The sequence below is a fragment of the Vigna unguiculata genome, chromosome 9, assembly GCF_004118075.2.
Source record: "Vigna unguiculata cultivar IT97K-499-35 chromosome 9, ASM411807v1, whole genome shotgun sequence".
Lineage (NCBI taxonomy): Eukaryota > Viridiplantae > Streptophyta > Magnoliopsida > Fabales > Fabaceae > Vigna > Vigna unguiculata.
In genome coordinates this window covers 29,867,756-29,891,361 of record NC_040287.1, presented here as the reverse complement: position 1 = coordinate 29,891,361, position 23,606 = coordinate 29,867,756, and the positions used below count along the sequence as shown (strand labels likewise).

At 38.2% G+C, this 23,606-nt stretch overlaps 1 protein-coding gene across 1 annotated transcript; it reads right to left on the bottom strand.

Annotated features, from left to right (window-relative positions):
• Positions 1 to 296: 296 nt before the first annotated feature.
• LOC114164075 (UNC93-like protein 1) lies at positions 297 to 2,181 on the bottom strand. The gene is made up of 2 exons (XM_028048561.1): positions 874 to 2,181; positions 297 to 660 (listed from the first exon to the last, which is right to left on the bottom strand). The coding sequence occupies exons 1-2, from the start codon at positions 2,028 to 2,030 to the stop codon at positions 426 to 428; spliced, it is 1,392 nt and encodes a 463-aa protein (XP_027904362.1). The 5' UTR covers positions 2,031 to 2,181; the 3' UTR covers positions 297 to 425.
• Between the last annotated feature and the right edge of the window lie 21,425 nt (positions 2,182 to 23,606).

Here is a 23,606-nt window from a genome sequence, read left to right as displayed (position 1 = left end):
AATTAAGGTACCCAATCAATAATTATCAATAATTATGCCTAAATATATGTATGGAACTAAAATTAGTTAACATTCTATCTTTATACCAAAACTGAAAACTACTAAAACCTCTATGAAAAACATTTTATCTTTGTTTCCTTCAAATTTTTCCCTCACAAATACTTAAACAGTAACGGAAATATTCATTTGTCATGCGTTGCGTGTTAGTCCCATGCTGCAATAATTAGACATTACTATATAAATTGCATTAATCTGTCCCTTTTACTTTTGTGTGACAATCAGACACGCGAGTTCCATGAACACATACAAACCAATCTTCAAACATTGAAAAGTTTTGAAACTGATGATGAGATGGTAACGATGAGACAACATAAGTAAGACAAAACAAAAGATGCAGTTCGTTTTTACAGGTAAGAGATAATATATCAATGGACAAAGGCATTTTCAGCCGATGAAGGCGCAACTTGTTTTGCTTGTTCCTCTTCTCCCTTGTTGTCCTCTTTCACAGCCAACACAACCAGAACCAACAACAAGGGATAGCTAACAGTAGTCAACACCCAATTCACAATCAACTGAGCCATACCTGACACCTTATGGTTATCAATTTGCCAAGCCACTGCAGCTCCTGCACTTTGTATGCCTTTATAGAACCCAGCATACCTGCATAACATATCAATTATTAAGAATGAGAGACCATGAGATTGTTAATCTAAGAACTCAGATTGAAATCCTGATTAATTCTTAGACATGTCTGTTCATGAGTGTTAACTGAAAGAAAGAACAGAAGATGAGACATTATGCTATGTTTATGAGTGTACTACATGTATATATATATATATATATATATATATATATATATATATATATATATACCTGCTAAGAATCTCAGAATCATTGGCGAGGGCCCCAATAACCCAATACACCATGCTTTGGAACATGGAATCAAGCAAGCCAAAACTGAAAAACAAGACAAAGGGTCCAGCATAATCCGAGTCCTTAAAATCCATGATCACACCGAGGTCACGCTTAATCTGATTTGCAAGGGCACCAACCCATATACCAGTCGCAAGAAGAGCAACCACAGAGATTCCCACAACCCCTCTTTTCCTGCGACTCTTGAAACTGAAATCCATCACATAACCGATGGCAACCGAACCCAGCATCTGCGCACCCCAATAGAACACATTGTTGAACCCTCTGGTTCTCAAATTGAACTGTGGCTTATTAACATGGTTGAACTGGTAGGTGTAGAAGAAGTTGCTGGACCAAGCAGCGGGAACGATCAGAAGCATCTTCCAATTGTAGAAAAGTTTGAGGATTTCGTAGGATTCGGTTGTGACGTTGGAGTACAACATGTGAGTGCACCTGGTGCCATCATCTCGAACAACCTTGCTGGCTGGTAGAATGGTCAACGACAAAACAGCCCCGGCGGACATAAAAGCCATGAAGCCTATGTAGGTTCCGTCGTTGACGGTGGCAGCAGCGTCGCCACGGTTGTAGTTCAAAATGAAGGGAATCAAACCACCGATGACACCCCCCATGTTGAAAATGCTCCAGAAGATGGAAATGTAAGTGCCTTTGCGATTCTCTGGCGGGTAGGAGGTCATGATGGCGCCCTGCGCCGCCCAGAGGAGGCCGGCACCGATTCCCAGAATGGCGCCGGCGATGATGGCGAAGAACTGGTGCTGGTAGTGGTTGTAGTACAGGAAGGAGCCGGCGTAGAGGACGTAGGTGGAGCAACCTGCGAAGAGGGTGAGGTGGGGTCCGAGGATATTGTAGACGCCGCCACCGAGGATACCGAAGACTGCGAAGGTGGTGTAGAGGGCGGTGAGGGCGTTATTGGAAACGGTGGTCTTGAGTTGGCCGCCGCCACCCATGCCGGAGAGGGCATTGAACATGCCGGGGCAGCAAAAGCATACCAACCCGATAAGAACGATCTGAATGATCGGCGAATTGTACCTGAAAAGGTAAAAACTTTTTGCGCCCTCAGGGATCTGGGTGTTTGAATCCCCATTTTCATGGTTACCCATTTGAGAAGGATAATTGATTTGGCAGAATGTGGAAGAGGGGAAGAAGAAGAAGAAGAAAATGATGATGGTTTGAGGGAATAGCAAGAGTTTAAGTAGAAGAGTAAGGGAAGAAGAAACTGTGGTCCTTAATAGGACAAATTTAGAGTAAATTTTCCCTTTTCTTTCGTTGTTTGCATTTGAAAGGGTTGCCACAGGTCAGTGAAAGAGGGAAGCATTGAAGATGCTTACGCAAACTCCTTCAATCAGCGGAAATGGCTGTTTTCTGTTGGAACTGTCTAACACTACAGGTCACGCACACACACAATATGCAGAGAAAAACAGGATAAAAATTTTCTTATTAACTGCAACAGCAATACACAAATTATATAAACTGTCAGGATGACAGTTATTACAATCACACACGAAATATTATAGTTATTGCAACTATAAAAGAAACAAACAACTCTTTGATTAATTTCAACACTCCCTCTTAATCAAAGAGTCCAAACACCTTACACCCAAGAACTCTCTCAATCTTTCAAACCTCGTCTGTTTGAAAGATTTTGTGAAAATATCAGCAACCTGTTCTTCAGTACCACAATGCACCAGTTCAATTCTACCTTTGCTGACTTGATCTCTCAAAAAATGAAATTTGGTCTCAATATGTTTACTTCTGCCATGGAAAACTGGATTCTTGGAAAGACATATTGCAGATTTGTTATCTACAAACAACTGCACAGGTCTTGCACACTTCACCTTAAGTTCATCCAGTAAATTTTCCAACCACAAGCACTGACTAGCAGCCTCTGCAGCTGCTATATATTCAGCCTCACAGGATGACAAAGCCACCACGTTTTGCTTCCTAGAGCACCAAGAGATTGGTGCATTTGCATATCTGAACAAATAACCATAGGTGCTCTTTCTCTCAACCTTATCTCCACACCAATCAGAGTCAGAAAAAGCTTCCAGATTAACTAAAGTGCTTTTATCCCCTTTAGGAAACAGTAGACCATATCCCATTGTACCCTTTAAATACCTTAGTATATGTTTAGCTACAGCCATATGTGGCACTCTCGGATTGTGCATGAATCTGCTAACAAGACCAACTCCATAATTGATATCCGGTCTACTGTTGCATAGGAATCGAAGAGATCCCACAATTTGCTTGAATAGAGTTACATCTACTGGTTTTGCACCTCGCTCCTCAGTCAGCTTCAAGCCTGCCATGACTGGTGTGCATGTAGGGTTACAATCCTCCATGCCAAACCTTTTTAGAATCTCACAAGTGTATCTCTTCTGGTGCAAAAATATCCCTTCACGACAGTGTACAAATTCAAGACCGAGAAAATAATTCAGAGTGCCTAGATCTGTCATTTCAAACTGTGATTTCATGTCTCTCTTGAAATTTTCAATGTCTGCCACCAAATTCCCAGTAACAACCAAATCATCTACATAGAGGCAAACCAGTAAAAGATTTTGTAGTTGCGTTACCTTCACATAGACTTCAAATTCCACTGTGCACTTGGTAAAACCTTCCTTGAATAGAAAAGAATCAATTAGTTTGTTCCAAGCTCTAGGGGCTTGCTTAAGACCGTATAATGCTTTCCTTAGCCTGTAAACTTGTGATTCATGACCCTTTATTTCAAATCCAGGTGGCTGCTTGATGTAGACTTCCTCCTCCAAAGGGCCATTAAGAAAGGCTGATTTCACGTCAAGTTGACATACTCTCCAGTTGTTAAGGCTAGCCATAGCAATCACCAAGCGTACAGTCTCCATTCTAGCTACTGGTGCGTACACATCAGTGTAGTCAATACCAGGCCTTTGAAGGAACCCCTTTGCAACAAGTCTAGCCTTGTGTTTGGCTATAGATCCATCTGGCATAAATTTAACTTTAAACACCCATTTAACATCAATAGGATGTTTGTTGAGAGGTAAGTTTGAAAGCTCCCAGGTTTTGTTTCTCTCGATAGCTTCAATTTCTTCAAGCATCGCACTCCTCCATTCTTTGATGTTAATAGCCTGCTTCCAATCCAATGGTTCAGCACCCGCCATAAAAGCAAAATGGGCCATTTCTCCATTATCTGCTATCTCAGAATCATTGTAGACTTCATAATCAGAAAGTCTGGATGAAGGAAATCGTGTTCGATGGGATCTTCTAGTGTCATCAGCTACAATATCACCACTAATAAAATCACCAGCAGTATTAGGTTCTAAAGTCACCACTTTGTCTTCCAGAACACAAGGAATGTGTAGGACTGCATCAGTTTCCCAACTCCAAGCTGCTGCCTCGTCCACAACTACGTCCCTGCTTATCACTACCTGTTGTTTCCTTGGGTCATATAACTTGTAGGCTCCTGTTGGGTGATAGCCAATCAAGATAAGAGACTCACTCTTGTCATCTAATTTCTTCCTCCTTTCATCCGGAATGTGCCTGTAACAGATTGACCCAAAGACCTTCAAGTGTTGGACAGATGGCTTGATTCCAGACCATGCTCCCTCTGGTGTCATAGTTTTCATTTTCTTCGTGGGACACCTGTTCAAGAGATAGGCAGCGGTGCTTACTGCCTCACCCCAGTAGCAGTGTGGGAGTTTTTTTGCTTTTAGCATGCATCTAGTCATGTCTAGTAGGGTCCTATTTCTTCTCTCTGCCAGACCATTATGTTGTGGTGTGTAGGGTGCAGTTATCTCATGTACTATTCCCTTTTCTGTACAAAAGTCACAAAAATCCTTGGAGTTGTATTCACCTCCACCGTCTGTCCTAAGGATCTTTAATTTCTTTTCTGCCTGTCTTTCAACCAGTGAACAAAATTTTACAAAAATTTGGAACACTTCACGTTTTTCTCTTATCACATATAACCAGATCTTCCTTGTGAATTCATCAACAAAGGTGACAAAATATCTGCTACCACTGAACGAAGGTGTATCCAAGGGCCCACATACATCAGAATAAACCACTTCAAGTGGTTGTCGTGATCGGTGTTGAGCAACAGTTTTAAAATTCTTCCTTGGTTGTTTACCTACTAAACATCCCTCACACGGTTTCGTGGGAGAACGTAATGATGGCATACCACACACCATCTGACTGTTGCTTAACTTGTTCAGACTTTTGAAATTAAGGTGGCCAAACCTATAATGCCACAACCAACTCTCCTCCTCAACATTAGTGGCAGCCAAACATTGAATTGCTGTAGCATTGAGGTGCACTTTAAACGTTCTATTTCGGGACAATGGTGCCTTGATCACCAGTCTCTGCTTAGAATCATAAATATCTATATGATTTTGCTGCATGTTCATCACATACCCCTTTTCCAGCAATTGTCCTAAACTAATAAGATTATTCTTCATGTTTGGGACATATAACACGTCACTCATATACGCTGTTTTCCCATCATTCCGAGTAATCACAACCTTGCCAATCCCTTCAGCAATTATAGTGCTGTTGTCTGTAAACCGAACACTATTTTTCACATGTGGATTAAGATCAATTAACCAGTCACGATTCCCAGTCATATGATTGGAGCATCCTGTATCAAGATACCAGGATGTGCAATCTTCATCATTGTCTGTGGTTGCCATTAGCAAGACTGGATCTGAATCAGACCCTTCTTCCTCTTGCACCAAATTTGCCTCTTCAGTCTTCTTCCCTTTCTTGTTATCATTATCTTGCCAACACTCAAAAGAGTAGTGACCCCATTTCTCACAATTGTAGCACTGGATTCTCCTCTTGTCTACAATCTTCTTGTTATCTCTTCCTCTTCCTCTATATTGAGTGCCTCCTCTCCTGTCACTGCTAATGTGAGAGGAACGGGAAGTAGAATCATGATTTCTGTCTCCACTTCTGCCTCCTCTCGATCTCCATCGACCTCTTCGAGTCCAACCACCACGACCTCTGGTATTTTGGCCAATTTTGGCCTGTAACGCCTGTTCGACTACTTTCTCATTATTCTTCCTGTCAACAACTCTGTGTTCGTGTGCTTCCAATGAGTTTTGTAATTCTTCAATCGACATTGCCTCTAGATCCTTGGATTCTTCGATGGCCACAATAATGTGATCAAACCTTGGGGTTAGAGTTCGGAGAACCTTCTCTATGAGTTGAATGTCCGTTACATTGTCATCGCAAACACGCATAGAATTCACAATGGTTTGGATCTTGTTGAAATATTCCGCAATTGAGTCTTGATCAGTCATAGAAAGGAGTTCAAACTGTCTTCGCAACGATTGCAAACGCACCTTCTTAGTTTTCCCTGCGTTGCCATATGCTTGTTTCAACACATCCCAAATCTGCTTTGCTGTGGTGGCCTTGGAGATTTTCTGGAAAATGTTCATGGAAACGCATTGATGTAAGAGAACTCTCGCTTTGCAGTCCAACTTCTTGTTCATTTTGTATGCGTATGTTTGATCGTCCGTTGCATTTTTAGGGAGTTCTTGAAAGCCCTCTTTTACAATCTCCTCAACTTCTTGAAAGCCAAAAATCGCTTCCATTTTCACACACCAATCTTCATATCCCTGCCCATCAAACACAGGCAAGTTCCCTGGTATGATACCTGCAGTGGTCATGGCTGCACACTCTAACAATTATGCGCCCTTCTCTTCTTTCACAACAAGGTTCGTAATAACCGTGCTCTGATACCACTATGTTGGAACTGTCTAACACTACAGGTCACGCACACACACAATATGCAGAGAAAAACAGGATAAAAATTTTCTTATTAACTGCAACAGCAATACACAAATTATATAAACTGTCAGGATGACAGTTATTACAATCACACACGAAATATTATAGTTATTGCAACTATAAAAGAAACAAACAACTCTTTGATTAATTTCAACATTTTCTACTCCCGAAACTATTTGTTTATGATGAAACATTTGATTCAGGAAGATTTAAAGTGGATTAGTGGATTTCTTTCGCTCGTTTACATTCCTGTGCATCAATTTTTTTGTTTTTTTTCACATCATTCACAAAACTTATTACAATAGTTATCAGTTTATTCGGGTTTAACCTTGCTTGAATTTGTAAATAAGATATTATACTAAGTATTTTTTTTATATTAGACTTTGTATTTAATTCAGATATGGTTATTTTCTTTTAGTCAACGCATTCTTAATTAATATTTTTGTGATTTTGATTTGTAATTAGATTTTAACATTATTTTGAATTCTATCTAAGTTTATTTAGATTTTAATAATAGTTATTATTTAGTTTTTTTAATATGGTAGGAAAGTGAGTTAATTAGTTAATCTGTTTAACCTATCAACTTGTAATGGATCGGATTAGGCTTAATTTATTTTAATCTGCTAATAAATTAGTAGAATTGAGTTGACTTACCAAATAATCAATTCATAATAGATCAAACTGGACTAGACTGAATTACCTGTTATGACACTTCTAATAGTCATCTTTGCTGATTGTTATTTTTTAAAATTAACTTTTAATTTTTTAATCTGATTTAAAAAAAAAAATGTTGGGAGTTTCTGAAGTCAAAATTCCACATGTGATTGAAAGTTTCATAAGCCATTGATTATGAATTGATATGAGACATTTGTAGTTTTGCAAAAACATTTTTGTTGTTGTCACACAGGATAAAGAGGGACCGCCGTCTCGGCCGGCTTCAAATTCAGCCACTGCTTACTTCTTCCACTTTCATTTTTTTGCCCTAATTTTGACTTCTCACTTTCATAACATCATCCACTGCTTAATTCTACTTCTAATTCTATTCTATTTCAACAAAAAAATAAAAGTAAAATACAATTCCGTTCCATTACTATAAGTGACTTTTCCAGATAAACTTATACCAAATAATCTTCTAATTTTTCCAGCTTCTTATTTAATTTAGTCAGGGTCTTGTGGCAAATTTATTCTGCTTTTAAATTTACGTTATTTAAAAAAAATTACAAATATAGATAAATCAGGTTTGGATATATGAAGACGAACAAACTGTAATATGTATCACACTTAAAAAAAATAAGATTAAAATACTCCATTAGTCCACGTTTTTATTCAAAAATCTCAATTAAGTTCACAGATTTTTTTTAGTCTCAATTAGGTCCATATTTTTGAAAATTCGTAACAAATAAGTCCATTCCATTAATATGGTGGTAACGGTGTTAAAGATGTACCACGTGTCAGCACCTCCTTTTTTATTTTTTTTTATTTTTTTTTTGAATTTAAAAAAAATTGAAAATTTTTCATGTCACGTGTCACGTCAATATTGTGCCACGTGTCAAGTCACTAAGATGACATGTGTCAAGTCATTGTCTGAATCTCAATTTGGTCCATATATTTGTTATTTTTATTATATTTCAGTCTATTTTCTTTTAATTTTCAATTTCACCCTCTCCAAATTTAGACCAAATTTAACTTTTATATAAATTTTATAATGATATTTTTATTAAACATTTTAATAATATTAAGTTTATTTAAATTTTTATTTTACATTAAACTTTACTTATATTTTGTTTTAAAAATTTTAAAATATTTATTTTAACTTGTTACTAAATTGTTTTAAATAATTTATATACAAATGTTCGAGTTGGTTTAAAAATAACAATTTTATAAATTTAAATATAAAATTTTAAAACAATTTTGTAAAATAAATATATTTAAAATTTTAAAATAAATGGACTGAAATGTAATCAAAATAACAAATATATGGACCAAATTGAGATTCAGACAATGACTTGACATGTATCACCTTACTAACTTGACACGTAGCACAATATTGACGTGATATGTGACATGAATAATTTAAAAAAAATTCAAAAAATTCAAAAAAATGAGTTGCTGACACAGAACACATATTTAAGACCGTTACCATTATACTAACGGAATGGACCTATTTGTTACGAATTTTAAAAAATATGGACCTAATTGAGACTAAAAAAAAATCTATGAACCTAATTGAGATTTTTGAACAAAAATGTAGACCAATGGAGTATTTTAACCTAAAAATAAATATAATTGGAAACTGAAAACGCCGTAATTTTTTTAGAATTTACTTATTTTCAAAATCTCAACACAAAATTGCAGCATTTTAATAGATTTATTTTGTTTTGCTTAGTGTATAGTCAGAAAATTAGTATTTTTTTTCCTAGTATTGTTTAACAAAAGGAAAGCCTATGATTCTGTAAAAGCATGCACAGGACGCAATTAAGAACTAAAAATTACAAAGTGTATACCATTTTGCAATATATTTAATGTTGGTAACATATGTAGTTAAATTTGAGATCTATCTCGTACAATTTTAAAATTTTACAATTTTATATAATACTATTTATTTAAATCTAATATATAATCGAGACACCGAGGAGAAATGAACAAATGATAGAAAATAATATATATATATATATATATATATATATATATATATATATGAGTTATTTCAGAATTTGAGAGATTTAAAACAAATTTACAAAGTGACATATTTTATTTAAAATTTATTTTTCAGTTTTTTAATGCAAAAAAATTATATCTTTGAATATAATTGGACAAAGAGAAGTGCATAGAATGTATATATCTCCATAAAAATTTAATAGAACTCTTTCTACAAATAAATCTCTCAAATTTGTCTCAATAATCTTCCATTAACTTGGATCATATATATTTTTATTAATAACTTTTTCTTGTTTGCGTGTCTTCTTTTAAAAATAAAGTCCTAATTAGTATTATTATCATTTATTTCTTTATAAATTTGATACAAACTTTGCAAGCCAATTAATGCGATATCTTGAAATTCTTAAAAAAATTCCACTTTTCATATTTATTTTCTTTCGCTCAAACATATAACATACAAGTGATTTATTGATATATTGTTAACCATTTCCCCTTGAATTTGACGTACTAAATATTGCAGAGCTAGAAATGTTAACAACACAAGAAAGAAACAGGTTGATGATTGTTGAATTCAGAGAATTAATGTTGAATGAGGGGTTGTTTTGTGGGCTTAGAATTTGGAAAAGAAGAATAGTGAGAATGAGAGTGGATAATGCAAACTAGTGTTATGGAAAACTCAAATTCACCCAATGAACAGAATCAAACAAGCACAGTAAGGGAAAGAATCATTTACAGCATGTACATACAACAAAAAAAATCATTATTTTATTGTCTTGTGTATATAACCCAACCCAAAAAATTGTTACAGGATATTTAAATACGACTGCACTAAATGCTTTATACCACAAGACATCCTCTTCCAAACAAAAGACCAGCTTTACTTTTTGTCTTCCAAGCCCAATGGGGCCCTCTCTTGTTCTCCACAATCCAAAACAACATTATTATATCGTAGCTCATACACCATCAATATAGTCAAACACAGACCTTGAAAAATCATCTTTGAATAATTGAATAATATCCTAAACTGATCGAGATCTCACATGGATTAAAAATTAATTAATTTACAACATATAAATAGGGATAAACATATTTGTAATAAATTAATTTAATGAAATTAAGTTAAGTTTAAATTTCACTTGTATCAAAACAATTAAAATTTTATGTTATTCAGAATTTAAATATATTATGTCAATCTTGGAATGCTTTCAATTTTTACTCTTATGTCCTCCGCATGAAAAAGTAAATTGGAAATCTCATCTCATCTTAAATAAGTCAAATTTAAAACATGCAAGTGATAAGAAATATATGACCTTTATTTAGTCTTTCAAATACTTTATGTGACATCAAACTAAAAAACTGCTCACTCTTTTCTTCATCATATATCCTCTCCAAATTTGTGTTGCTAATAGTGAAAATGTGGATCAAGAGGTATTATAGAACCCGTCCCAAATTGATGTCGGTTTTTTGCAATTTAAAATATAGAAGTATCTAGAATGATTTTTTAATTTTTCTGAGTAAAATCTAAAAAATCTAGGGAGCTTTTAATTAAGAAGGGTGTAAAAAATTTTGTAGTGAAATTTCAATTAGAAAAGCTCCTAGAAGAGAGTATATGTCTCTTAATGAAACGCTTATAAATACCTCATTGTATTTGACATATTTTCAAGTAAGGAAATTTGAGTTACATCTTCTATTTCTTACCTTTTCTCTAACAAAATGATATTAAGAGCTATGTTTTAAGTTAGAGAGTTGAGAGAGGATAAAAAATAGAAGAGTTGAGAGATGACAAGCAATGGATACACTACCTTCTAATTTTCTCGTCCTACAAATAAAATTATGAAAAATGTTATATCTTTGCACGACAGTGTTGCTTGGCTTTCAAAGTGTTTGGAAGATTGTATAAAAAGGCTATAAGAAGCCTCAAGATGAAGATGAATTATCTCCAAATGTGATGGTCACTTTGTTGAAAACAAGGAAAAACGATCAAGAAGCCCTTACTCTCATCTATCAATGTTTGGATGACCACATGTTTGAGAAGGTTAAATACTCTACTACGTCAAAGGAAGTTTGGGAGATCTTGGAAAAATCCCTCTAAAGCGTCGACAAAGTGAATAAGATAAGGTTTCAATAACTAAAGAGTAACTTTGAAGCTTTGAAGATGAAGGAATCTGAATCAATTTCATATTATTGTTCAAAAACGCTAAAATTGTCATAAGCTTGGTCATTTCTCTTGGAAATGTTGTCTTAATGACATTTAGGAAAAAACTAATCTTGTTATTGAAGAAGAATAACCAACATTGTTACTACAGTAACAGGTGAAAATAAGGATGCCAATTGTTCATGGTACTAGATAATGGTGCTAGCGATCACATGTGTGGATACAGGGTAAAGTTCTTGGAGCTAAATGAGAATGTGAATTAAAATGTTATTATTGTAGACTCATCAAAAGTTTGAATTGAAGGAAAAAGTACAATTCTAATCTCTTCCAAAGATGGGAGTCGTAAGTTGATTAATGATGTTTATTGTGTTCCAGATTAGAAAAAAGAAAATATATCGAGTCTAGCTCAACTTCTTGAAAAAGGACATGAGATTCTCATGAAAGATAAATATTTTTGGTTTAAAGATCAAAATGAAAATTTAATTGCTAAGGTGCTTAGTCAAGAAGTAGAATGTTTATCTTGAATTTAAAGCAAAGCGTTTGAAGGTGATTCTACAAGATAAAGCATGGCACATGATGTTTAGACACATAAACTTTGGTGCCTTTAGAAGCTTGGGAGAAAAGGAGATGGTGAAAGGGATGCCAATAATTAATAATCCTAATCATGAGCAGTCCATTTGTGTAACCGCTCCTTGACATCCAATATGAAAATAAAAATCCTTAAGAAGCATGAAGTGGAAGGAAGCTTAGTGTTAATCATTTGTGCATCTTTGTGGAAGTATAACATGTGCCCATGTGCTGAAACAAGAAATACCCAAGCTTAATGACTAGAGTGCCAAACATGTCTTTGTTGGCTATGATGCTCAGTCTAAAGGCTATAAATTATACAATCAAAGCAAGGGCAAAGTGGTGGTAAGTTATGTTGTTGAATTTGATGAAGAAACTATGTGGAACTGGGAGGCTCAAGAAGAAAAGACTTTTGATGAAAACACAAGATATACATGAGATCTATGAAAGGTTTGATGAAATCATTTGTAATCCTTGAAGAATTATATTGCCTTCAAATAGATTATGAGCTATTAAATTTTTAGGAAGTTGTGAAAGATAAAAGGTGGAGACATGTCATGGAAGAGGAAATCAATTCAATCAAGAAGAATGATACTTGTGAATTAACAATTCTTCCTAAAGGTCATTAAGAAATTGGAGTAAAATGGGAATACAAGGCTAAAAATGATGTTAGTGTTGAGATAGAAAGCACGACTTGTTGTAAGAAGCTACAAGAAAAAGCATGGAGTAGACTATGATGAAGTTTGTGCAACTTTCGTTCGCATGGATATAATTCGTGTGTTAATTCCTTTGGCGGCTCAAATGAAGTGGAAGGTTTATCAAAACAATGTGAAATTTGTATTCTTAAATGGTTATCTAGAAGAAGTCTATATTAAACAGCCTTTGGGCTTTATAGTTGAAGGACATGAAGATAAGGTTCTAAAATTAAAGAGAATTTTGTTTGGGTTAAAGCAAGCGCCAAGAGCATGGAATAGTCACATTGACAAGTAGTTTTAAGATAATTGTGTGACTTGAAGACTGTTAAGTCTTGGGGTTAGGGTCTTGGCCAAGATTTATAGATAATGATTAAGATGGGTAAATGATCTGTCCTGTGATTATATGCTTATTATTTTATTTTCTCAGCTCACCCTTTCTGTTTGTGTGTGGCGATGATCGTGTAATTCGTTACACGGGAGCAGATGTTGATACAGGTGGTGCTGAGGATGCTCAGATGGCGGAGTGAGGGCTAGCATGGGAGTAGTGCTAGGGTTTTTGATAAATTGTAATTCATGTTTAAAATACGAATTTTGATAGCTTGTAATCAGTTATGTATTCTGTTATGAGTTTTGGCGCGCTATGTTAACGAAATAAAATTTTCCCGCGTTGGGATTTTTATCGAGATGACTATTTAATGAAATTATTTATTTTAATATTTATTTTTAAGTAATATTCCCTAGGGATGTTACATTTGGTATCAGAGCAAACGTTTTGATGCTTTTGGGGCAAACTGGGGAGTGAGCTTACGTTTGTTGTGTGAAATTGATTGATGTATGCTGAATGTTAAATATGATAGAGTATAATTTGATCTTTAGCTGTTTGATTTTAACAGCTAAAATATGTGGCGTGCATAGGCAATGGCAAACAGGAGGCGTAGAAATACTGCGGGCGCTGATGAGATTGCTAATGCGATCCACAGGATGGTGGATGCTATGCAGCCTGTGGCAGCACCTCCGCGGGCTATGATTCCACCTGTCAGGCCAGTGACGATGGAGGACTTTATGCGTCACAAACCGGCTAAGTTCACTGGGAAAGCCACCCCAGATGAGGCTGACGCATGGCTTCGTGAATGTGAGAAGATATTTCGGGTGATCGAGTGCACAGAGGCACAGAAGTTAAATTTTGCCACCTTCCTACTAGTGACTGAAGCTGAATATTGGTGGATGAGTATGCAGTAGCAGATGATAAATCGGGCTGAAGATGTGACCTGGGCCAACTTCAGGACGAGGTTCCTGGAGAAATATTTTCCTGACAGCGCTAAACATGAGCGCGAGGCAGAGTTTCTCACCCTGCAGCAGGGGAGTTTGTCCGTGCAGGACTATGTGGAGAGGTTTGAGTACCTCTCGAGATTTTACTCCCAGACGGTGACGGAGGAGTGGCGCTGTAGAAAGTTTGAGGGCGACCTCAAGCATGAACTGAGGCGTTTCATAGTGCCACTGAGGGTACGAGAATTCCCTACCTTGGTGGAGCAGGCCAAGAGTGTGGAGCAGCTGGAGAAGGGACCCAGCCTGGTTAACCGTACACAGAGGAATAATGCTGAGGGCAGACTCCAGAAGAAGCCCTATAGTCGACCAGCCGCGTCTTCATGGAAACCCAGGTGCTACAACTGTGGGGGTGAGCATCTACAGAGAAATTGTACTAGACCCGCCAACAGTGGAGGCAGTGGCATGGGCACTCGTAAGTGCTATGCCTGTGATCAGCCAGGACATTTTGCCGATAAGTGTCCTAATAGGAAGACTACCCCAGCATCCCGACCTCAACCATCCTCATCTGCCAGGCCGAGAGCAGCAGGCCGGGTTTTCGCCATGACCAGCACAGAGGCCACCCGGTCAGGTAATCTGATTCTGGACCATTGCTTGCTTTATGGTAACAGTGTGCTAGTGTTATTTGATTCAGGAGCTTCGCACTCCTTCATATCCCATGATTGTGTGAAGAAATTGGGGTTGTCCACTCGTGACCTCGGATGCGAGTTGATAGTCTCGACACCCGCATCTGGACAGGTTTCAACAAACATAGCCTGTGTTGGATGCTTGATGGAGGTGGAGGGCAGACGCTTCAAAGTGAATCTAGTCTGCTTGCCCTTGGAGGGATTGGAGGTCATACTGGGAATGGACTGGTTGTCTATCAACCACGTGGTGCTTGATTGTGGACGGCGCAGAATTGTGTTCCCAGAAATAGAGGGGATAGAGTTGGTGACATCTGGAGAGGCAGTGAAAGAGATGGAGAATGGGGCGACTTGTTTCGTGATAGTGGCCCAAGAGAAGAAGATGAGTACAAAAGAGCAGATCAGTAAGATACCGGTGGTGGATGAATATGCCGACGTATTAACAGATGAGATACCCAAGTTACCACCCAGCCGGGATATAGATTTCTCAATTGATCTAATCCCTGGAGCGGGTCCAGTGTCGGCAGCGCCATATAGAATGGCACCGGCTGAATTAGCAGAGTTGAAGAATCAGATAGAAGACCTGCTAGAGAAGAAATTCATTCGACCCAGCGCTTCACCGTGGGGGGCTCCGGTGTTATTAGTGAAGAAGAAAGACGGTAGTTCTCGGCTATGCGTCGATTATCGTCAGTTGAACAAGTTGACAATAAAGAACAAGTACCCACTGCCTAGAATCGATGATTTGCTTGATCAACTCAGAGGGGCAGGAGTATTCTCCAAGATTGATTTGAGGTCTGGCTATCATCAGATCTTAGTCAAGCCGGAGGATGTCCAGAAGACAGCCTTTAGATCGAGGTATGGACATTACGAATATGTTGTGATGCCCTTTGGAGTGACAAACGCCCCAGCTGTCTTCATGGATTATATGAACCGCATCTTCAGGCCGTATCTGGACAGATTTGTGGTAGTGTTTATAGATGATATTCTCATCTACTCACGGACTAGGGAGGAGCATGCTGATCATCTGAGAATTGTGCTGGAGGTATTGAGGGAGCATCAGCTGTACGGTAAACTGTCCAAATGTGAATTTTGGTTGGACGAGGTGCAGTTTCTGGGGCACGTAATTTCTTCACGGGGCATATCAGTGGACCCGAGTAAGATTGAGACAGTGTTGAAGTGGGAGAGACCTCAGACTGTAACAGAAGTCAGAAGCTTCTTGGGGTTGGCTGGGTACTACAGGAGGTTCGTGGAAGGGTTTTCTAAAATGGTGAGCCCATTAACTCAACTCACTAGGAAGGATCAACCCTTCTCATGGACTGATAAATGCGACGAATGCTTTGAAGAGATGAAAAGGAGGTTGACTACCGCTCCGATTCTGATTATTCCAGATACCAGCAAGATGTTTGAGGTATACTGCGACGCATCCTATCAGGGTCTGGGTTGTGTACTTATGCAGGAGAAGAGGCCGGTAGCTTATGCCTCTAGGCAGTTGAAGGTGCACGAGAAAAACTACCCTACCCACGATCTAGAGTTGGCTGTTGTAGTGTTCGCTCTCAAGACATGGAGACACTATTTGTATGGCTCCCAATTTCAGGTATTTAGTGATCATAAGAGCCTGAAATACCTATTCGATCAGAAGGAGCTAAATATGAGACAGCGGCGTTGGATGGAATATCTCAAGGATTACGATTTCGAGTTGCTTTACCACCCTGGTAAAGCTAATGTGGTTGCGGATGCCTTGAGTCGGAAACGGATGCACATCTCAGCTATGATGGTGAAGGAGTTGGAGTTAATTGAGAAGCTCCGGGATATGAATCTGGGTATGCAGCTGAGTGAGGATTGCATCAAATGTGGAGTGCTTACACTGACTAGTAATGTATTGGGAGTTATCCGAGATCGACAGAAGGACGATACTGAGTTACAGCAAATTGTGAGTTGGATAGGGACTGAGAAGGGGAAAGATTACCGGATTGGGACGGATGGTATTCTGAGATTCAGAGATAGAGTCTGTGTGCCTGGAGATTGGAGGTTGAGGAAGCAGATTCTAGAGGAGGGCCATAAAAGCCGTCTTAGCATACATCCAGGTATGACTAAGATGTATCACGACTTGAAACAGTCCTTTTGGTGGAACGGGATGAAGACTGACATCGCGGACTTTGTGGCATCGTGCTTGGTATGCCAGAAGGCCAAGATTGAACATCAACGACCAGGGGGTACACTTGAGTCGTTGGACATTCTTCAGTGGAAATGGGACAGTATTGCCATGGACTTCGTCACTCACTTGCCGAAGTCTGTGAAGGGGCACGACTCAATCTAGGTAATAGTGGACAGATTGACAAAGTGTGCTCACTTCCTTGCCATTAATCAAAAGTGGTCTATGGACAGATTGGCGGAGTTGTATGTGAGAGAAGTGGTCAGATTGCATGGTGTGCCGGCCAGCATAGTGTCAGATAGAGACCCGAGATTCACATCTCGTTTCTGGCAGTCATTGCAGGCAGCGTTGGGGACTCAGTTGAGGATGAGTTCTGCATACCATCCTCAAACTGATGGGCAGTCGGAGCGTACCATTCAGTCTTTGGAGGATCTGTTGAGGGCTTGCTATTAGATCATATGGGTAGTTGGAGTGAGATGCTTCCTTTGGTGGAGTTCACATACAACAACAGCTATTACACCAGCATCGGTATGGCTCCATATGAGGCGTTGTATGGGCGGCGGTGTAGGACGCCACTATGTTGGAACCAGGATGGGGAATCATTGGTGTTGGGTCCTGAGTTTTTACAGCAAACCTCTGAGAAGGTTAGGACGATCCAGGAGAGGATGAAGGCTACACAGAGCAGACAAAAGTCCTATGCAGACAAGAGGAGACGACCTCTAGAGTTTGAGGCTGGAGATCATGTGTTCCTCAGGGTGACACCAACGGCTGGTATTGGGAGGGCCATCAAATCGAGGAAGTTAACACCGAGGTTTGTTGGGCCTTATCAGATTCTGAGGAGAATTGGGGTTGCAGCTTATGAGATAGCCCTACCACCACACCTGACGAATCTGCATAATGTGTTCCACGTTTCCCAGTTGAGGAAATATGTTGCAGATCCATCACACGTACTGGAGTCCGATGATATTCAGATTCGGGAGGATTTGACGGTGAGCACTGGGCCAGTGCGGATTCTGGACTCACAGGTGAAACAGCTGCGGGGGAAGGAGATTAAAACTGTGAAGGTGTTGTGGGACGAGATTACCCAGGAGATGACCTGGGAGATGGAGGATCGCATGAAGCAATCCTACCCGTACTTATTCCCTGGTAAGTTTTATTTTCGAGGACGAAAATCTTAAAAAGGGGGGTGTAATGTAAGATCCGGGAAAATTAAATAGTTATTGAATTAATTATTTAATTAGGACGGGTAATGAGAATATTCAAAGTAATAAATGTGAAGAACTATGACGTGGAAAGGTACTAGCTCATTTGGTTGAGAGTACTTTATTGTGTGTGAGGACTTGGGTTCGAGTCCTATGTGTGCCACTTGGATGCTATTTAATTTATGTGTTTTTTTGTGTACTTATATATTGAACTCGTTTGGATGATGATAAACCCTTAAAATTGGGGGAGTCATCATGAAATATGTGGTGGTTGAGTGGTTATGTATTTAAATTGTTAATTGGTTGGTTATGGGTTCAATCCTTGCTAAGAACAAAACTAATTTTCTTTTTGGCAATTTTGGGTTGCATGGTATTGAAGGGACGTGGAAAACCTAGCTGCAGATGAAGGCAGCCCAATGGGTAGGAAATCATTCAATAGTGGTTCATGAGTGGTCATTAGCTAGGACACTTAAGGCATTTTCGTTTTTAGCACTTAGCACCTTAATTTGGGTAATAAGTGAGAGTAATAGTGAGAGAGAGGGTTAAAAGAGAGGAAAAAAATAGCATTTAGGGTCGTGGTTGTCATAAGAGAAATCTGTTTCAGAGGATTGGGGGCTGATAGAGTGAGGCAGTGTCAAAATTGAAAAGGTTGGAGTGGGAAGTCAAAGCTAGAGAAGGTTTGGTGAAGGTATAAGCACATCCATTCGAATTTGGGCCAAGAATTCAGGTTAGGGGAGTTGTTTTTCTGTCTTTTTAATTGTATTGAATCACTGCGCGATGCCTTTGCTTATTGTACGATCGCTGTGTCATTTCTGCACTGTTATATTGAGGTTTCTGGATTTTTCCAGAAACCGCCTGGCGGTTCATCCCGTACCGCCAGGCGGCTCATCAGGGATGAGCGTGTGTTCTTGTTTTGGTTTGAGTCGCCTGGCGGCGATGAATTCCTGCCTGGCGGCGCGACCTTGATCGTGTTCTGTTTGATGACGTTGATGCTAAATTAGAATAGTGTAATGAACTATTGAGTGCCAAATGATTGTATAAGATTGCTTGATGGATTATTGTCATATACTCCTTGCGGGAACAATTGGGGTTATATCGGGGTCTTGTAAGTGGGATTGTTGCGTGAATTAGGAACCAACTGCGATGGAGGAATGTGATAATTATAATAGTGTTGAGTTAGACGCTGAAAAGGTTGGAACTGTATGGTGGTCATCTGGGAAGGAGGAAAATAAAATAGGTTTGTGGGAAGTGCAGAAACACATTTCAGAGAGTCTGGGTCTGGTGTGCCGCCTGGCGGGGCTGTTCTATCCGCCAGGCGATGACATGGGCAGGAGGCTATTTCGCGAGTTCTTGGTGGTGGGATTGAGAGTGAGGATTTGGGGTAGGTGAGGGTATTGATAATTGGGCAACATGGAAAATAGGGGAATATAACTGTGAGGATTAATTAAAGGGATGGTAAAGAGTAGAGGTATAACTAATCATGGTGTTGGGTTGTATATAAGGGAGGAAATGGAGAGGGGAGAATTGTGCTTACTAGAGCAGGCTTCTGGAAGCGTGGAAAAATGTGGAATTATGACAGTCTAAGATTGATTAGAATTAACAAAGTTTGATTAAGGATTGGGGTGGTATAACCAATAATGGTGATAATTGGTTAGGTTATATTGCATGAGGGGTTATGAGAAAAGGATTCTAAGAGAAGGATGACTTAATATAGTGGAATATAACTTGTAATGTAATTGAGGCTATTAAATTATGGACTGTGTTCTTAAATGATGGGATTGTTCGGGGTGAGGTACCTGTATTTGGTTATATATGATAATTGTAGGTTCGCCTATGTGAGGGTTGAGGTTGGGGTTTTCATGTGATCTAGGGAAGGGATTTAAATGATAAACTGGATTAATTGGAGTGTCATAAACCAGAAAAAAATGTTGTTCTGGTATGGCGCCTGGCGGTCTACTGATAGCCGCCAGGCGATAGCCTTAGCGTGAGAGGGTCTGCACTGAGTGGCGCCTGGCGGCACGGTGTGCTCCGCCAGGCGGTGACGAGAAAACAGTGGGGTCTGGGAGAGCGCTGGCGCCTGGCGGGAGGTGAATACCGCCAGGCGGTCTGGAGCAATTTCGCCTGGCGGCGTGTGGGCCGGGCCAGGCGGAAACGCTGTGTTCTGTACATTTTGGTGTGCTGTTTTTAACTGAAAATGATGCTTTGCTTGGATCGGGAGATGCTGTGCCATGAGCGGGTAGGTTCATGGATGGTGTGACATGTGATGATATGAGCGGGGAGGTTCATATCAAGTTACTCTCACGTGGGGATACGAGCGGGGAGGTTCGTATGTTTCGTGCTCACGTTGAGAGATGCCACGTGCGGGGAGGTACGGGGGCTGGTGGATCACATGTGTTGGACTACGGGCGGGTAGGTCCGTAGAGCAGGACTACGAGCGGGGAGGTTCGTAGAGGCAGGACCACGAGCGGGCAGGTTCGTGTGAGCATCAGATTCCCGAGTCCAAGGCTAACCAATTGTGTGACTTGAAGACTGTTAAGTCTTGGGGTTAGGGTCTTGGCCAAGATTTATAGATAATGATTAAGATGGGTAAATGATCTGTCCTGTGATTATATGCTTATTATTTTATTTTCTCAGCTCACCCTTTCTGTTTGTGTGTGGCGATGATCGTGTAATTCGTTACACGGGAGCAGATGTTGATACAGGTGGTGCTGAGGATGCTCAGATGGCGGAGTGAGGGCTAGCATGGGAGTAGTGCTAGGGTTTTTGATAAATTGTAATTCATGTTTAAAATACGAATTTTGATAGCTTGTAATCAGTTATGTATTCTGTTATGAGTTTTGGCGCGCTATGTTAACGAAATAAAATTTTCCCGCGTTGGGATTTTTATCGAGATGACTATTTAATGAAATTATTTATTTTAATATTTATTTTTAAGTAATATTCCCTAGGGATGTTACAGAGATGACAGACATAGGGCGCATGTCTTACTATTTGGGTCTAAAGGTTAAGCAATTGGACAAATGTATTTTCATTTTTCAAGAAAGATATGCAAAAGAGGTTTTGAAGGAATTTAAAATGTTTAATTATATTCTAGTGAATTATCCATGGAAAGTGGGATGAAGTTATCAAAGTTTGAAGATGGAGGAAAGGGGGATCCTACTCCATTCAAAAGCCTTGTAGTAAGTTTGAGATACTTAACATGTACAAGGTCCTATATTTTGTATGTGGTTGAAGTAGTGAGTCAATTCATGGAAACTTCCACTTATACTCGTTCGAAAGTCGTTAAAAGCTCTATTATCTAAAAGATACTATTATTATTATTTTATTTTATTTCTTTTAATTTCAAACTTCTTGGATTTTGTCATACTGATTATAGGGGAGATATCGATGATAGAAAGAGATATAGTGACTTTATATTTTCATAGAAGGATTTGCTTTTTCATAGAGTTCAAAGAAGCAACTTATTACCACACTTTCAACAAACAAGTTAAAATTGTTAATTAATATTATTTTTCTTCCACAAACTTTCAAAGTTATTGTTAACTTGAGTGGTTATGTGTTGTTGTCAATTAATATTATTTTCCTTCCATAAACTTTCAAAGTTATTGTCAACCTGAGTGGTTATGTATTGTTGTCAATTAATATTGTTCGCAAATTTCATAATATTGTTGATTTAAAGCTGAATATGCAAACTTTGAAGAATATAGTTTCTTCCAAACAAACATTTCTCAACACCAAATAAATCAAGAATATGCTGAGAATTCATTCATAATTTACTTCAAAGCTTAAGCTTGAGATCCTAATAATCAAACATCTTAATATAAGTTCAAAATAAAATAAAAAAATTCACTCACAACCCTTCACATAATGATCTTCGAAATAGACATAATTTGGAAAGAGACTTCAGAAAAAGATTACATTAGAGAGAAAAAGAAAAGGTAGGTTTCTAGGGGATAGAATGTTTGAGCTTACTATGGACACCTACTTTTTTTTAATCTCACCCCTCTTATCCCTTATGCAATATATGAAAGTTGTTTTCAGCCCACTATCCAAAAACCCACATCTTATTTCTACTATCTGTACCCTCGTATAAAATATATACATCAAATAAAAAATTATTAAATTCAAACTAAACATATATTACTATAATGTTTAGTTATTAATTTATTTCATTCACTCATCTATTACATAAATACAAGTCCTTATTTAGATAACATTTAAGAGTTTAAGTATATTACAGATTAATTTATTATTAAATTTTATGTCAACATATAAGAATTATAAAAGATATTTTAATTATGTATAAATAAACTCTACTTAATATGAGCAATCATGTAATATTCTTAATGAGAGATAAACAATCAATTTACTAGATACGTTTGAATTGAACAAATAGGTTTATATTATTTTCTTTTCACCAACATCATAAATAAAAAATATATTTTTATTTTTTGTGTTTCTTGCATAGATACAGTTTCAAAGTATTTTTTAATTTTTCCATCGTAGCTCATCTTTGAATAGCTAAGATTTTGTGTACATGTATAAGATTACAGTATTTTTATTTTAATGAATATCTCTACAGACCCGTTTGTGATATTCATCTTTTAGTTATCGAACATCCTTAAATAATTTTTTCAGTTGTCCCGTCTCGAGAGTATCTTTTAAATAATTTAATTCATTTAAAAAATTATTCTTCGAACGTCCCATTTAATTAATAAGCGTAATTAAAAAAAACGTCACACAATTATAATATAACAGTGAGTCTTAGAGTTTAATCATAACGTCTTACAAACCAAGGCACATCGCGATGCCACAGAAAATAAAGGAAACCTGTTAAACAGTTTACTAGAATCATAGAGAAATAATAAAAGCAGACAAGTACATGGGTCGTAACCCTAAAGATAGTCCAAGAAGGACAGAAAGTCCAGTCCAAAAAGACTAAGCAGCGGAATCGTCTCTCCCATGTTGACCACGGTTACCTCTCGCATTTGCTCCCATCAATAAATTGATGATCATCGCAAAGGTAGAAGAACAACATACAAAGCAACCAACAAGAAAATGGTAAGCTAGAGCCAACAATATTTTTATCATGCAATCAAATGTACCTTCATAGTTCAATATACATATACAATATACATCTACCACCCAAGCATGTTATGACCTTTCAATCAATACACTAAGACTCGACTCGACTCATTCGGATACATATAGCCTGGTCGGATTCAGCGGATGCTTGCACTTGTGGTGGATACCTTTGCTCACCCCCGAGCTAAGTGTTACAAGTGTTACAATGAATCAATTTTCCTCACACACAAGATTAGCTCTTAATGAGTTTCAGGTCTCCTGCTACTCTTACCACATGAGTCAGTTCGCTAAGTGAGACTAACTGACTCCTTAGAGCGTCAGGATGCAACCTTACCTTGAATCCTTACCAGACCATATAGATGGGGCACCACCATAGACACCCACTAACAGGGGCCATGGGATTACGTCCCGACCACTGAAGCGCAACCCTGAAAGTCCCACCTAGGGACTCCAAGGAAT

Excerpts from the sequence above, each read along its gene's own strand:
- LOC114164075 (XM_028048561.1), bottom strand. The coding sequence starts at position 2,030 with ATGGGTAACCATGAAAATGGGGATTCAAACACCCAGATCCCTGAGGGC. Across the intron at positions 661-873 it reads GATTCTGAGATTCTTAGCAG|GTATGCTGGGTTCTATAAAG; the intron begins GTATATATATAT and ends TATGTTATGCAG.